The 16299-nt window shown below is 40.4% G+C and overlaps 1 protein-coding gene across 1 annotated transcript in view; it reads right to left on the reverse strand.

Moving 5' to 3' along the window:
- The window catches only part of LOC125307901 (E3 ubiquitin-protein ligase rnf213-alpha-like), a 104156-nt gene that overhangs the window by 76449 nt on the left and 11408 nt on the right, over positions 1-16299 (reverse strand). The window contains exons 12-15 of the mRNA XM_048264032.1: positions 8499-8636; positions 3068-3264; positions 2547-2779; positions 2230-2438 (exon numbers count right to left, since the gene is read on the reverse strand). Coding sequence (XP_048119989.1) covers positions 2230-2438; positions 2547-2779; positions 3068-3264; positions 8499-8636 — 777 coding nt within the window. The remainder of the gene's footprint in view (positions 1-2229; positions 2439-2546; positions 2780-3067; positions 3265-8498; positions 8637-16299) is intronic.

Below are 16299 nucleotides of genomic sequence, written 5' to 3' on the forward strand. Positions count from 1 at the left end.
CAACCCCAGCACAGAGGCAGGCTAACGAAACGCTAGTGATTGTTGCAAACGTGTATATAATGGCAGAGCCGGCGAAGAAGCAGCGAAAACCCTTGACAGAAGATGCAAAGAAAAGGAAAAGAGCTTCAGACCAAGTGAGGGCTCACACACGTATCGATACGTACAGACGCTAGGGGGAGTTTTGTAGAGAAAAAGCATCAAGCTTGTCTGGTGTCTCTTTAAGGAGAACTGTGCATGTCAATAGTTCTGAAATATCCTCTAATTTGATGGTGCACCAGGAGTTTATTTAAATAAGACTTGCCTGATAATCTGCTACTATACCACTGGGTCGACGTTTCTTCCGTGATTTGGGAAAAGCCCGTAAAAGTCCTGGCAGGAAGCATGCATACACTTCGGAAAAAAAATATTAAAAACTGGATATACCAAAAAACGTTGATGTAATCGCTTCCTGCAAGAACTTTTACGGGCTTTTCCAAAATCACGGAAGAACCGTCGACGCAGCGGTATAGTAGCAGATAATCAGGCAAGTCTTATTTAAATAAACTCCTGTTGCACTTACAAACTTTCTAATGCCTCGTTATTGGACTAAAGGTCATAGTTGTACTACTGCAGAAGTTTCGTACCATTCAGGGCATTATTAGTGGGGTAATTTACGAGATAAAAGTTGGTTCCATCACGACTGCAGAATGTCATTAGTTTCTGACAGCGCTACTCGACCAGGGTTCGACCAAGGGAAAAAAGGTTCTGGGAGGGTGTTTGGCTCGGGGTCATGGTGCAAAGGACTCTAGGGTGAAATTACTCCGAACCATCGCTTTAAGAAGAAGTTTGAAGATAAGAAAGAGGTCGAGTAGGCTAAGAAAGTGAGGAAATGTCTATGCTTAAATAACAAATAAGCCTACAGTAGGCTTAGATTTTGACACAGCACAGACTAAACCATATGTTCCTTTCTCTGTTTTTACCTCATAGGCCTAATGAAATATAGCCTTCACTTAGCAAAGATAATGGCAAACTATTCTGGCAACGTCTCATTTCATAACTTTATTGCATTTTTACCCTTTTAATCACATTATTATGACCATTAAATGTATGCTATTTTGCACGCTAAAATCTGATTCATCACAAGTAAACACAATAAAGAATGGGAACGTAAGTTGGTTAATGTATTCTAAGTTGTAATTCCCCTGTATGTCCTCTTGGTGACCTCAGTGAGAAGTGCCTGTTAAGACACTCTTAGCCAGTAACGAGAACTCTGGAGCACTCGTAGATCTATGAGTGTTTTCACGACGCTTTTAAGCTACGATGCTTTCGGGGAACTGAGCCCAGGTTTCAGTGCCATAATGATTTTTAGAGGGTGTAAGATATTTTGGCTCATGCGCCAGACCACACCTTATTTCATTAATTGGCACATCCATAGGTGCAAGGTTTAATAAAAGTAGAGCGCATGGTAAAAATTCCTCACTTTATTGAGTGTAAGATAATAAAAAGCCTTGCGTCATGCTTTGTGCCACCTTGCACCAGGTGTACGATAAGGCCCTAAAACCATATGCTTCAGACCTTGCGTTGGGCTTGAAACCGGAGGGTTGCTGGTTTGATCCCTGACCAGTAGGAAAAATGTGGGCGGGGGAAGTGGTTGAGCACTGCTCTCCCTTGCCCACATCCACAGCTGAAGTGCCCCTTGAGCAAGCCACCTCCCTGAGCACCGCTGTAGCAGGCAGCTCACTGCTCCGGGTTAGTGTGTGCTTCAACTCACTGTGTGTTCACTGTGTGCTGTGTGTGTTTCACTAATTCACGGATGGGATAAATGCAGAGACCAAATTTCCTTCACGGGATCAAAAGAGTATCTATCTATGCATTTCAGACCGTCAAAACTGGGCCCTTATTCTTTTCTCATTAGATCCAAGCAGGGAACATTTGGAGGAAAGTCTTTACAATTACCTCAGTAGAGCCTGAAATTCAGTTATTTCAGAACACACAAACATTGGGAAGAAAACCGTGGAAGTTTTACATATTACCAACAGTAGAAATTAAATAAATAACTATTTAATAAAGATTCTGTACCACTTTGACATGTCAGATGATTTGGGATCACTTTCCAATTTCCCAGGATTTTTGTTGCCAGCTAATGTGAAAGTAGCCTTATATACAAATGCATATGACCATTTTCTGTGTCCTTTTTATGCAGTAAAAGTTCAATTAATTGAAAAATAAGCTAAAATAAATGTAACATACCAGCGCACTGAGTCATCAAGACCCGTGAGAGTCCCTTGGATGTTGCCACTGATTTTCACCATTTTGGAAATATGCTGAACTGTGTTGTGGTCAAGTTGAAGTCCAAGCTGCTTAGCAATTACTGCAGCCACTAGGACTTTTTGAATTGGTGAATAGGGTTCCTGCATCAGCAATGCTTCCTGAAGAGCTTTTGTGAGCACCTTTACATCCTAATAACATTTATCGAAAACATAAACAGATTCTTCACATTTTGGGACTGACAGACAGACAGACAGACAGACCGAATGCATTTACTATAAGGCAAAGGTTTCACTTACCAGGTTTGGGAATATGACCTCATCTTCTCTATTAGAGCTACAAATCACTCTTTTCTTTACAGAATGCTGAAAACATTCTATTCTGTGTTGTAAGTCAGGAAAGTCTGCATTTTGGCAGTTCATCAAGTGAAGCATTACTGCCTTGAGGAAGTTGGGCCGCACTTCATCAATCTTTGTAGAATTGCCTCTCCACGTTGGGCTCTTCATGCAAATATCATCAAACTGGTAAAGAACTTAATTAGAGATAACATTATGAGTACTTAACAGAAAACACAGCATAAAACAAACGTAGCATAAAATATTTTGACAAAAAATATAGTATTTTTAGCATTTTACAACTGTATAATTAAATATTATCTATTATAAAAGTATAGCCTACATTTTATGTACATTAAACATAGATGGAAATTATCATAAAAACCACTTGTACAAATTTGAAATGTACTAAATGTCTTAAAGCAATTTCGCTGTAGGATTAGTTATCTTTCCATAATACAATTTCTTTGCGTATTTGCAATCACCTGTGTCAGTGTCCACAATACTTCTGAATGGCCTTCGGAGAGCAAAGCATTTAGCAAAAGAAAACCATCCTTTTGTCCTTGCATCTTCACATGTTTTTTTACCATTCCTTTCAAGACAGTAAGTGTATGCAAGGTATCTTCCTTTCTCTTTCCATACAGAAAATGAACAACTTAACATGGAACCGACTCCCTCATACCTAGAGGAAATAAATGAATTGGCACTGTAAGAATCTGTAAGTGAAATATTGTAAAAGAAATATAGTAAACTTAAACATTTTCTGTTTTCAGTTGGTGAAGAGAAAAAAGGATATATAAAGTTGGGGCCTATTCTAATCCAAGTCATCTCTTCCAATTTCTGGGTCAGGGCAGAGCCAATAGCTCTTTATCCATATGTTACTCGTTCTCCGTATTCTCCCTATTGCAAGTAATGGCTGCCTTACATTGTACGATTTTGGTCTGTTTACACAGTCGGCGACTAAATTTCTCGGACAGAAATCATGGGAGTTGTACTGGAATCGCGGCGCGCTCCCGTCAACTAGATTGTTAAGTGTAAGGTGCCAATCTTAGCGGTTTTAAGTCAGTTGGAGTCAGTCTTTTTCAAGTTTTTAGTTACGACAATATACTATCGCAAGTCTTTCTAGTCATGACTCATGCGAATAGTGACGTGAACAATAAAAAACAATAGTGACTTCTCTCCAACACCAAACAGGAAGGGGCAAAGTAGGCGACAGCTGTAGCAGAGCCCGTTTACGGAGAGCCGGATCACTCCCTATTAACTCCATTGTACCTGCAATATGTTGCAGTTCCGCTAGGGGCGATCACGAATAAGTGCAAAAACAATGAGGGTCTATAGAGCTAGACGGCTAAATTTGTCTTTTTCACCTGGTTGTCGTTGAGAAATTGAAGATTTGATTGTGGTTTCTGCAAGCTCAATATGGATTATAGGTCAAAAGTTGAATGAACGAGTAGTCACGACCTTTCGATTTCTTAGGTTGGGTCGTTGTTGCCCACAACACACTAGCTTTCTGCTAATGAATGACGTCATTGACACATTTGAAAGGCTTTTTAGAACAAATAAGTGACTCAAAAAATATAATACTCAGCGGTTTGTATTTTCTCTGCCCCCTCTTTTGACTGCAACATTCGAATTTCTGGGCAAAAAATTAACTTTGTCAGTCAATAGTGAAAATAATTAACTGTGTATAACTGTTTTGTCGTTGACTGACACCACGGTGAAGTTAGTTTCACTTTGCCAATGAGTTCAAATAATAGACGAGTGCAAATATGTGTAGGCGATACTATGCTAGGTTTTAGTAAAGCATAGTTTAGTGGAATAACTGTTCCATAGGTCTACCATACGGTATTGCGTGCTAGCAGATTTCTTCAAATGCGCCGCTGACTATCTAAATACCGATGCACTATTTGATATTGCGCTGCTTGCTGTTAAAGGAAATGACAGATGTCATTCTCATTGGTTTAAATGATGTTACGCCCAAAACACACCCAGGACTTATTAAGAAACTTAGGAATGCATTGTTGCGCCATCCACCCAACGTTTGATAACGAAAACACTCCCAATTAGGACTGGACACTAAATTTAAATCGGGCTTGATTGTCTGGCGTTATAATTTATTTGCCTCAGGTGTACTGTGGAGTGGGTAAGACTGTTTTTAGTGGCAGGCTAACAAATACTGATGACCTGTGCTAGCCTAGCACCTGCAAACTCTGCAACTAGAAGGACTGGATGAAACGTGTTCAAAATGGTCTCCACTGATAAATATCAAACTTGCTAACTTGGAAATGAGGTCCTATGTCCAAAATCCTGAACCACCCCTTTAATGCCTGTAGAAACTGCTACCATTAGACAGTCCCTCCAGGATTTCGCGAGGATTTTTTGAAATTGTTGCGACCTAAAATGCCTGATTTCGCGACACCTTTTCTAAAAAATTGCGATGGAAGTTGTGGTGTTTTTAGCCGTTTGTTGCGGAGAAATTGCGGGAGAAAGTGAAAATTGCAAAAATAGTTGCGATTTTTAATTGAGGGCAATTAAGATTAGTACGACCAAAATCACACTGATCATCTTGATGCTTATTAAAAAGGATAAATAAAGTTAAATAGGAAGGATTACAGAAAATCAAAGTAGTAAAGTATTTGGTAATTCATATTAAGTTCATTATCTTTTTAATATTGCATAGTCTGTGACCTGCATACTTACTAATAGCCAAGTATCTAGTAATTTCATATTGATTTAAACTATTTGACTACACGTCTCTTTAATGTCATTACATTGGTGGTGTGTCTAATTGACTGCCTGCCACTTTAGGTAGCCTACGTGAGAGTATATAATTAGCCTACATTTCCGAGTGGATTGGAAGGCTTGCATCTCACTGTGTTCGGCTACGATCGAGTGTAAATAACTTTTTGCGTTAGTGCATTGCGATATGTGGATGCAATTCGGGATGTCTTCTGTCATTAGTTAAAATAAATGTTAAAAAATAACTCGAATTAAATCATTCTTACATCATAGAAGAGGTAAATGGTTTGTAATGGTATTCATTTCTATGATTTTGGTAGCACTATTCAAACTAAGCCCACAAGCTAGCAAACATGACCCAAGCTAAAAGGGCATCTCCAGATGTAAACGTTTGCCAATGGGTTGCATAGCCTACTCAAATGTCAGTAAACCATGTAGTCCTTAATTAACTTACTTTCATAGCCTAGGTATGTTAGCAACACCAAGTTGAGAGATGCAAGTAAGCAGATCATTAACGTTAGCCTTCTAGTTATTGTCATCAAAACTGCAGAGGAACAAACAAGTTAGGGCAGTCTGGTATCTGCAGAAGTGAGTGTGGCATCTGACTCAATATTCTGCGCGAGGGACTGTTGTGGTAGGTGAAATTTCACGGGGAAACTACGATAATTGGTCAAATTTGCAAAAAAGTTGCGGTGTTTGGACAAAATTGCGAGGTCGCCCAGAATTTGTGGGGATTTGCTGAATTTGCGTTAATTGTTGCGATCGCAACATCGCAAATTCCTGGAGGGACTGATTAGATTTTAAAAGTTAGAAGACAGCACCTCTGTGATATTCAGTAGCCTACTTTGGAAATTAGGGTTGTGGATCGTGTAGAAGGGTGATAGGGCAGTGTTTCCCCTACTATGTATTTAGCCGCGCCGGATCATCGTTGAAATTGTTCAGTGCATAAAATCCTGGCTTAGCCTCTCATTATTCAGGACACATTTCAGGTGATAACAAAACTGAAGACAAGCCTGCAGCAGCCCATATCTATCATAAAGCTGCAACATCCCCTCTATTGGATCGCCAAACAATTCAGTTTACTGTGCCTCAGTAAAATCTCAAGTCCAGGTTCAACTAGCTTACATTTCTCGTGGAGTACCCAAGTTGTTGTGATAAATGGTTCGTGAGAATATTAACATTGAACTTATATGAAATTATATTTGGATTCTGCACACAGCCCTAATGCACCCATTACTCTCTTGAAATATCTGACAAATTCTTCCCTCAACACATGGCAAACCATATATCACAATAAGCAGCAGACCTTACCGAATATGGGGATGTAGGCTAAAGCGTCTCTGTACAAAAAGCTTTTCCTGAGTAATCCAGTTTAAAAATTGCAACACATTTCAGCATGGTCTCCAATTTAGGGCCGAAATTATAATGTAGGGGAGACCGGGGACAGTTGCAACAGGGGATGGTTGCAACATGTCAATTTTCTCCAATCAGAAACAAGGTGAGTGATGACACTCACACTGCATATGCTCAGTTGGATGCCCCCCCTAGCAGAGAAAAAGCAAGGAGATTCCTGAACTGCTCCAGGATTTATTGTAAATCCTTTATTGTGACATGTATTTTTAACATGTTGCAACCATCCCCAAACAATGTTGCAACTGTCCCCGGGCTCGGGGTCAGTTGCAACATCCGACTCCTTACATTCAAATGCAAATTGTGAAAAATGTAGATTCTGTAATCATCTTTAAATGGTTTTTAGGTATGAAAGTATTTATTTTCTTGAGCTTTGTTTCTGTTAAACTGCTGTCACTGTTTTTGTGATTCAGCTCAAACTTATATGATTTAAATGAGTGATAACTTTAAGCTAGTATGGTTAGCATGTGTCAAGGTCCCCTTGTTTAGCTAGCACATGAGGTTTTATCATGGCTGACAGGAAAGGGGACAGTTGCAACAGTTGTTGCACATACAGTCTGTTGTACAGTCCCGTTGCACATACAGTTGTTGCATACAGTCCCGTACAATGCATAAATATGATAATATAAAATATATTTTTTTAAAAACATGTTTTATGTGACAATAGTCTAAATAAAAACTAATTGCCTCCCAAGTTGTTCCATTCTTCCTATGTCACTAAAGTCCAACTGTATTTTATATCAATTTCAATATTTGACATCTGCACATAAGGCCTACTCATCTAGACAAATCTATAATTGTCATCTAATCAAAGCTGGTGAATAAATAACACTGTATTATTATTATAACTAACATAACTTGTATTTACATACAAAAATAATAATTTTGCTGCACTGACATATATTGTAATATATTGTATTTTTAACATGTTGCAACCATCCCCAAACAATGTTGCAACTGTCCCCGGGCCCGGGGTCAGTTGCAACATCCGACTCCTTACATTCAAATGCAAATTGTGAAAAATGTAGATTCTGTAATCATCTTTAAATGGTTTAGACTATTAACAGACAGATGTAAGTGTATTGTATAAAAAATTGGTTTGTATAATCCAAACCGTCTCTGAGTAACAGAGCCAAATGCAAAAAGTGTTGCAACTGTCCCCGGTCTCCCCTATTCTAAAGTAAACTATCTATGTCAGTACATTTTTTGTAAATTGCTTAGCCATACAGTATCCCACCATCATGGTTCTCATATGGCTAGATTACAGACAATCCCACCTACAGAGATATGAATATATATTTGTACTGGGATGTTTGACATTAATGCAATAAAAAGCCTGGCATAAGACATATGCAAATGTAATCACATCATACTTTCCCAGATATGGGTAGCCCAGACTGTCCTGAAATAGGAAGATATTGCAGCTATAGAAGGCCATTACACTGCAATCAGATTAACTATCTGAACAACACAGGTGACCACTTCTGCATAATTTCATGGAGTGCTGAAATGTAGCCTTCATTACTGACTATTTCTGAACTGTGAAACAAATATGCTTTGTGGTTGTCAACTTACTGCTGTATCATCAGAACTATTCCACCTGTGTGTGTACAGTATGGTTAAGTCTAACCTCTGAATTTCTTTTCAAAGTGCACCAGATCGATGCATTTAAACGTTAAAATATTCAGGGGAAACACTGTAGGGAATAAATGTTTATCTGTTGTTGTTTGTCTAAATTGCATAACAAATAAATGTCTGGTATCTCACCAAACAATGTCCATGGATATCTTGGTAGTTCCATCTATAACCAAGAACAACTTGTCCCGAGGTTCAAGAATGATCCCCTTTCGTAGAATAGCAAGAACCTTCAAAGTGGCAACAGTTTCAGCCCCAGGTGCAATTTCACTGTAAGAAAAAAACAGTTTATATACATTATTAAGATGTCAAAGCTCTAACCAGCTGTAGACTAAAGTAAAGTGAATTCCTATATTGATTATATTTTCAATTACATATTGTTGAATATTGGTGTTTTTAATATTGTTACTGTCCCCTTGAGAAATGGATGAGACAGAATGTTTATTGTGAGCAGACTGAATGTTTCGCCAAATGGTATAGTCAGAGCCTGTCTACGGAGAGCCTAGCCACTCCGTATTAAAGGAGAATACCAGTGTGATATTGACCTAAAGCGTGTTGAAACATGATACCGAGTGTGAACGTATGTCTCATAGCCCACCTTGGCTTGTCCCCTGCACTCCAAAATCTGGCGCTAGTTAGCCGATGCTACCAACAGCTTTTTCAATGGTGGTGCTTCGGCATCGGGCTAGCCATAAGTCCCATTGTATCGAATTTTGGTTGCAGTTCCACCAAAGTTCCACTGGGAGCGATCGCCATGAGTGCAAAATGAATTGGAGTCAAAGGAGCTAGACGGCTAAATTTGTCTCTTTCACCTGATTGTCGTTGACAAATCTCAGATTTGATTGTAGTTTGTGTACTTTCAACATGGGTTATAGGTTAAAAGTTAAAGAACGAGTGCTTATGTCCTTTTGATTTCTTACAGGTTGGGTCGTTGTTGCCCATAACACGCTAGCATTGTGCTAATAGATGACGTCATTGACACATTTGAAAGGCTTTTTAGAACAATTAAGTGACTTTAAAAAATATAATACTCAACCAAGTGTATTATCTTTGCCTCCCCTTTCGAATACAATATTCAAAATCCCAAGAAAAGTGGATTTTGAGGGGTACAGCTCCATAGACATTCTCTAATAGTCAATTAATTGCTCCCCCCATCAGACACATTTACATTGCAACGGTGTTTTGGAGAACCCGCCCAGGAAGCCCGTATTTGGTCTTTCCTGTAGCTGATTTGCTCTCTCCCATCTGACTCCAGACAGATACCTGTGGAGAACTGTTTGTTTTAGTGTGTATTGTAATTTCACTATTTCTAACCAAGAGCGTTGTCGCTCAGTGAATTCATTGTCTTGGCTTCACTTTGCAACATTGCTGTGCTTGGAGCAGAGCTACCAGAACTGTTGCTGTAACATCCAGAATAAAGAACTATTCTCTCGCAAGCCAGCCAGAACTATTCTCTCGCAAGCAGCTCTTTTACCTGCTCTTAACTACATTGAGGGCCAGATGTACTGTACGTACATTTGCGAACGTAGCGTTATCAGCGTAGCGTTATCAACCGCAGATTGCTAACGCTGTCAGACCCAAGTTTCCGTCGTATTTATCAAACTAGTGTAAACTGCGCCTTTCTCTGCCTTTCTCCGCCCACAAACGCGATTTATGAAAGTCCACAACTGAACGGCAGAGCCTACAATCAAGCGCAGTTGAATGAAGTAGGAAAGTTTAAGTGAAAGTAGGAAAGTTTAAGTGAATGACGTGAAAGTGAAAGTAAGACATTCGAAAGGCCAACGAAAGTTAAGGTTGCTTTTGATAGTACAAATACTTACAAAACTGGTGCTCTAAATAGTGATTCTGTTGTCTTTGAAAGGTTCTCTTATTGACACATTGAACTGCAATTTGGATTAACACCTGCTTTTACAAGGTGGAAGTATTTAGGCGCAGAATAGACGTGCGCTTTCAGGAACACTCTATTTACATACCGCGGAATACATAATTAGGCGCTCTTTACGCTTCCCCTCCCATCTTTTTATGCTAAACTCCCACTTTCCCCTGGATCCTCCCATGAATGCATATGCATGACACGAAAAATGCAATTAGCCATTTTCAGCCCCCGAGACAGGCAGTTTGCGCTTTTACATCATTGCGGCCTTTTTGTACATACCTTGGAGTCGATAGAATTAAATAATCATTTTTTAGCTTTTTTTTTAAAAAAAGTGAGCAACAATCTGCCCAAAGCACTGACAACTGTCCATTGGTTAATTATCTATATTGACATTAGACTGGCCCAATAACAACATTTATCACATCAAAATGTATCGTGTCACAACATTTAAGCGCATCAAAATGGATAAACAAAGGGCACAAAGATGTGCCAGGTAGAGGTCAGGTGTCAACTGTATAAAAATAAAACCTGCTGTACCGAAGTTGCAAGTAGCCTATGTCAGCAACAGGTTGAACTTCAGTGAGGAGAGGTAAACAAACTTAGGCTATTATAAGGTAACCTGGTATCCATCGCATGAAGCCAGACTGATCTTTGAGTGGAAAAATGGAGCTTGCAAGATCAGGATGGTCTCACGAGGCTAATTATAAGGCACAATGATTTGCTGGAGGAGAATGTAGAGTGTGGCATAAGTAGCTTCATGATTTACAGGGGCTCACGTGAAGGGAGCAGTTTTTGGTTTTGGTATTAACATATCATTCTGCTGCTGGTGAGGACAATTAATCAATTCCGATATGATAATATAATGGTAATGATAACATAACCATAACATAAAATATTGGTAGGGACATGTCCCTACGGTTCCTATGCAAACCTACGCCACTGGGTTGCCATGTCATTGGCTATCATATCATATTCATTTAAAGGAATACGCCAGCCCTAGGTGAAATTGGGTCACTCCCCGCAGTCCCTAGAGTTGGATGAGTGAGCCAAAGCATTTTATAGCCGACCTAATCTAGAAACGGCCCGGTTAGCTTTAGCTTAGTCGCTGTAATCCGGCGATTCTAGCTAGCATGTTGTTGCAAAAGTGAATCAAATAACTCAAGATTTGTTATAATTATTTCTCGTAACCTGTACATTCACATCGAGTACAAATATCAATGCAAATTAACACAAAGACCAATTTAGATTTGGAACTATTTTTGGGCATAGCACCGGCAAAGCACCGCTGCCAGGCGCAAATACATCACGCAGCCCACCATTGATGGCAGTATTTTATCCCACTCTGCACAGCACAAACACTCCATTTCAGTCGCCATGGGTTGGCACACCCCACACTCACACCACCAGTTCGTGTTTGCTCTTGTTCTCTCATCCGACTCGCCTTGACTAGTCGCAACGTCCTCTCTTCCCAGATCCAAAGCTCACAACTCCTCTTCAGTGAACTCGGGTTCAAAAAAGGTAGGGTCTTGGATCTTGGTAGTCGAAGTCATCATCTTCGTCTATCGTGTAATCTTCCATATTCATCGCCATTAGAACTCTTAGAGAAAGCCCACCTGTCAGTGTCAGCCTAGTAGCAGAGATCTTGGTAGTCACGCTGGTGTATTGCCGGAAGTTGAGGGTTTTCAGATGCTGCGTGATGTCTTTGCACCTGGCAGCGGTGCTTTGCCGGTGCTATGCCCAAAAATAGTTCCAAATTTAAATTGGTCTAGTAAATCCCTTCGTGTTATTTTGCATTGATATTTGTACTCGATGTGAATGTACAGGTTACGAGAAATAATTATAAAAAATATTGAGTTATTTGATTCACTTTTGCAACGACATGCTAGCTGGAATCGCCGGATTACAGCGACTACGCTAAACTAAAGCTAACCGGGCCGTTTCTAGATTAGGACAATGGCTGGGTCGGCTATAAAACGCTTTGGCTCACCCATCCAACTAGGGACTGCGGGGAGTGACCCAATTTCACCTAGGGGTGGCGTATTCCTTTAATGTATTCATTAGGGAGAATTCTTCCATTTGTATTTGAGTCCTTTTTTTACGTGTTCCGCATTGTTGAGTTACGCACATTTTCCCATTCACGCTTCTGTCACACCCACAGCGCACAAGTTGGACTTTCTCATTGACTTTATGAATGTCATTTCAATCCAGAAAGAACATAAAGTATTTGATTTTGAAAACGTAAGCAAAGTGAACCTAATAGCGAACAACCAACAACATACAGTAAAATTATGTTTCATCACATATCCTAAACCAAGGATTGACCTAACAAAATGTCACTTTCGCTCTGAGGTTTGTTTATAAAGAGTCGAGACGTGCTTGAGGTGATTAGATTCATAATTTAAAACAATTTATGATCACTGTGTAGTCTGTTATTTAATTTTCAATAATAGCAAACACATGACCATTGAGGACTGAGCATCATTTCTGTTGAAAGCGAGTCAGACATCAGATTAAAGGTCCAGTATGTAGGAAATAATGGAAAATAAACTGTAACCATTCCAAAAATGATCACCATATGTTGTCAGAGAGTAAGGAAACACGATGAATTGAAGTAATGGCTTATTTGACAACATTACTCTAACACGTAAAACCCCGTAAAACCCATGAAAAAAAATGAGTTACGGGGCGGAATCTCTTGGAATTTTCGTTTATGTTTTGAACGATTAATTCTAGAATAGCGTATTAGTAATGGGCTAGCGCGTTCTCCTATTTGGGTTGCCAAATTAGCAAAACTGTCAACAGCTGTCAGTTGTAGTCATGAACGCCTACGAGAGGCAGGGGAATTTCCACATTTAAAACAAGAAACAAATTAAGTGGACATCGGAGGAGCTTCCTGAGATGGTGACGTCTTCGTCAAACGAAGAATATCAAGTCTGACGCAGAGCTGGCCATATTTCTCCACAACAGGTAGCCTAGGCTAAACTTCATCTGCATCGCTAACTTCAGCTAAATATGTTACGTTGGTTAGAGAGGTATTTTTTGTTTTCACTGTTTCCGTAATGTGTAGCTGGGTCATGGTTGGAGAAACGTTAAAGCAGCTGCAGGTCAACTAACGTTAGCTAAGTCTTCATTACATCTGGCAACCCAGAAGAGGCTCGCGTCTGGTAGTCTTGAGAACGTTCACCAGTGTTTTGATTTTAGCCTACAGAACGTTCGGTAACAATCCCACAAATCGCACCTTTAACTAAAAACATGAAAGCTGCTTCTCATAATATTAATTTATCTCCTCTAAAAGGATGCTGTAGATTGACACCTGCAGTTTCTAATCAGTGTTGCCGATTTAGCGACTTTTGGCCGTCTCTGGCGACTGAAAAGTGTATCTAGCGACTGACAACAAATCTGGCGACTTTTTCGTGTGTCTGGCGACTTTTGTTTTCTCTTTGTGTTATCCTTCGGTTTGCCCAGGCTGACTGCAGCAGCAGCTCAAAGCGTGAGAAAAATCCTCTAGGTGCCTCCTAAAAAATCCTCTAACTTCAGGTGAAATTACAACAAGAGAGTCAACGAGACGAGAGCAATGATATGATGACAGGGAAACAGGGACACGCTTGCCAGCATCGTTTGAACAGCAACAATTGAACAAAGGAAGTAGGCTACAACTTCATTCACAAGCAAAGCAGATAGTTAATCGAACATACATGTTAGAAAAACCTATAGCATTCGTTTAGGCTATGTAGGCTATAGCTTCAATGTTGTCAATGCAAGTTGATGCAGGACTGTCGGCTGAGTGAAAAAAAAAAATTCTATCAGTCTGTCTGAGTGACATTTAAGCCTATGTAGCCTAAAGATATCCAAAATATAGCCATTGCCGTAAGGGTACATTGCGTGTAGGCTACCCTGTGGTCACGTTATAATCAGACCTCAAGCAGTGCAAAGCAGATGCAGCAGTGAATAGGTTGGAAATTACTGCTTTTCAGCCACCTGATGCTCTAGTGTAGTCTAGATGAAAGGCTACAGAAAGTAAAGTGTAGCTTATCAATACATATAAAAGTATATTAAATAAAATGTATTTAAATTAGGCTCTTAAAGTTGACTATATGAGTAGGAGAAAAGCAAACAGGAGTAAAAGGGAATTAAAGGGGAATCACCGTTTTTTTTTTTTTTTGGGGGGGGGGTACGACGCACTGACGTAATTAATATGCAAATTAGCACGTGACAACATCTAGCGACATTTACCGACTTTTGGAGCTGGCTTTAGCTACTTTTCATTTGAAATAGTTGGCAACACTGTTTCTAATACAGCATGAGACTGCCAACATCAAGCAATATGCTGAAACGTGCTTAGTTGCACACCTTTTTTTACTTACAAAAATGGGAGAATTTGCCCCCTGTTCATTTAGCAGAAGCTTTTATCCAAAGCAACTTATGTCAATTATATTACAAGGGTCATTGTCTATGGAGCAACTGAGGGTTAAAGGAGAAATCCGGACGATTTTCACATGGATCTTGAGCTAGACGCCGCCGAGTACTGTCGATACGTATCATTTTGTCACGTAAGGACCCTGTTCATGTTGCACAGAACTTTTAATGGCATTTTGAGTCATGTTTAATGGCATTTTGAGATGATGCCCCAAGATTAGCATCGTAGCTCACTTTTTTTCCCTATCGACAGTACTCGGCAACGTCTAGCGATGTAGGTCCATGTAAAAATTGGCCAGAATTCTCCTTTAACGGCTACTGCATGCTAGCCCAGCTCCTCACTGTGCTGCCATCGTCACAACATATTATTTAGGGGGGTTTATTCAAGGGGGTTCCCTTGGTAAAGTTGGGTGAAAATATTAGACTAGTAGACTACAATAGTAGACTACAATATTTCATAAAGTCATCTTCATGCACAAGGCAACTGAAAGATTTACATAAAACATATAGGGCCCTATCGTGTGTCACAGCCACACCAAGCTCTCCATCAACCACGCCCACTCTTGACTCTACTGAAAACACTGCTTCCTGCTCACTCTCCCCTGTCTAATAACAGGCCACACCTGCCCTCGTTGTCCCTCGTTTGTCCTAATTGCCAGCACTATGTAAACCCCTCTGTTTGTTCACTCATTGTCTGGCTTCACACTGAGCTACATGGACGTCAGCTCCTTGCCGCTTGAATCTTGCAGAGAAGAAACCCACAAGTTAAGTTGACTTTTGTGGTTTCCTTTTGGACATTTGCATTTCTGTGAAATTGTTGGACTCTTGCCTTGTTTCCTTTTAAATTGATCCAGTAACTCCTATGTTTGAAACTACTCCTTCCAAGTGTGTCCTGATAATTGAAGAGTCCTGTTTTCAGTTTCTATGTTTGAATTCATGCAAACCAACAAGTAAAATCTCAGAACTTGACTTCTCTGTGCCTTGAGTCTGTGTCGCGTAACAGAAAGCCAGACCAGGCAGTGGATCAGCCTACAATCAATCCAACCCCAGACCACTTTCAAAACCAGATGGACGAGCTCGGCCAACCACTCACAGCAGCAACAGCTGCTACTCCGCCGCCTCCTCAGCAGATCCTGCAGATCCAGCAGATGCCACAGGCCCAGCAGATGGCTCCACCAGCTCCGGTGATTGCCCACTCACATGTGGTGAACCCTACACCTTATTCCGGGGACCCTGAAGGCTGCAAGGGGTTTTTGCTCCAGTGCTCCTTGGCAATAGAGATGCACACTCACCGGTTCCCAACTGAACGCTCACACAGCCTACATCATCTCAATGCTGACTGGCTGTGCCCTCCAGTGGGCAGAAAGCGTATGGAACAACCCCGGAGAGGCCACTACATCTCTTGAGAACTTTGTCACTCACTTCAAGGAGGTGTTCGGGATTCCAGAGAAAGATTCTACCCTCCAGACCAAACTCTACAACCTGAAGCAAGGTAGAAGCTCAATCACACAATATGCACTGCGTTTCCGGATACTAGCTGCATCTAGTGGCTGGATTGAAGTGGCTTTGATGACCACCTTCCGCCAAGGGCTAGAACCTTCTCTCCGCCTGCACCGGTCTTCCTATGATGACTCCATTGGA

The sequence above is a fragment of the Alosa alosa genome, chromosome 15 (genome assembly GCF_017589495.1).
Source record: "Alosa alosa isolate M-15738 ecotype Scorff River chromosome 15, AALO_Geno_1.1, whole genome shotgun sequence".
Taxonomy (NCBI): Eukaryota; Metazoa; Chordata; class Actinopteri; order Clupeiformes; family Clupeidae; genus Alosa; species Alosa alosa.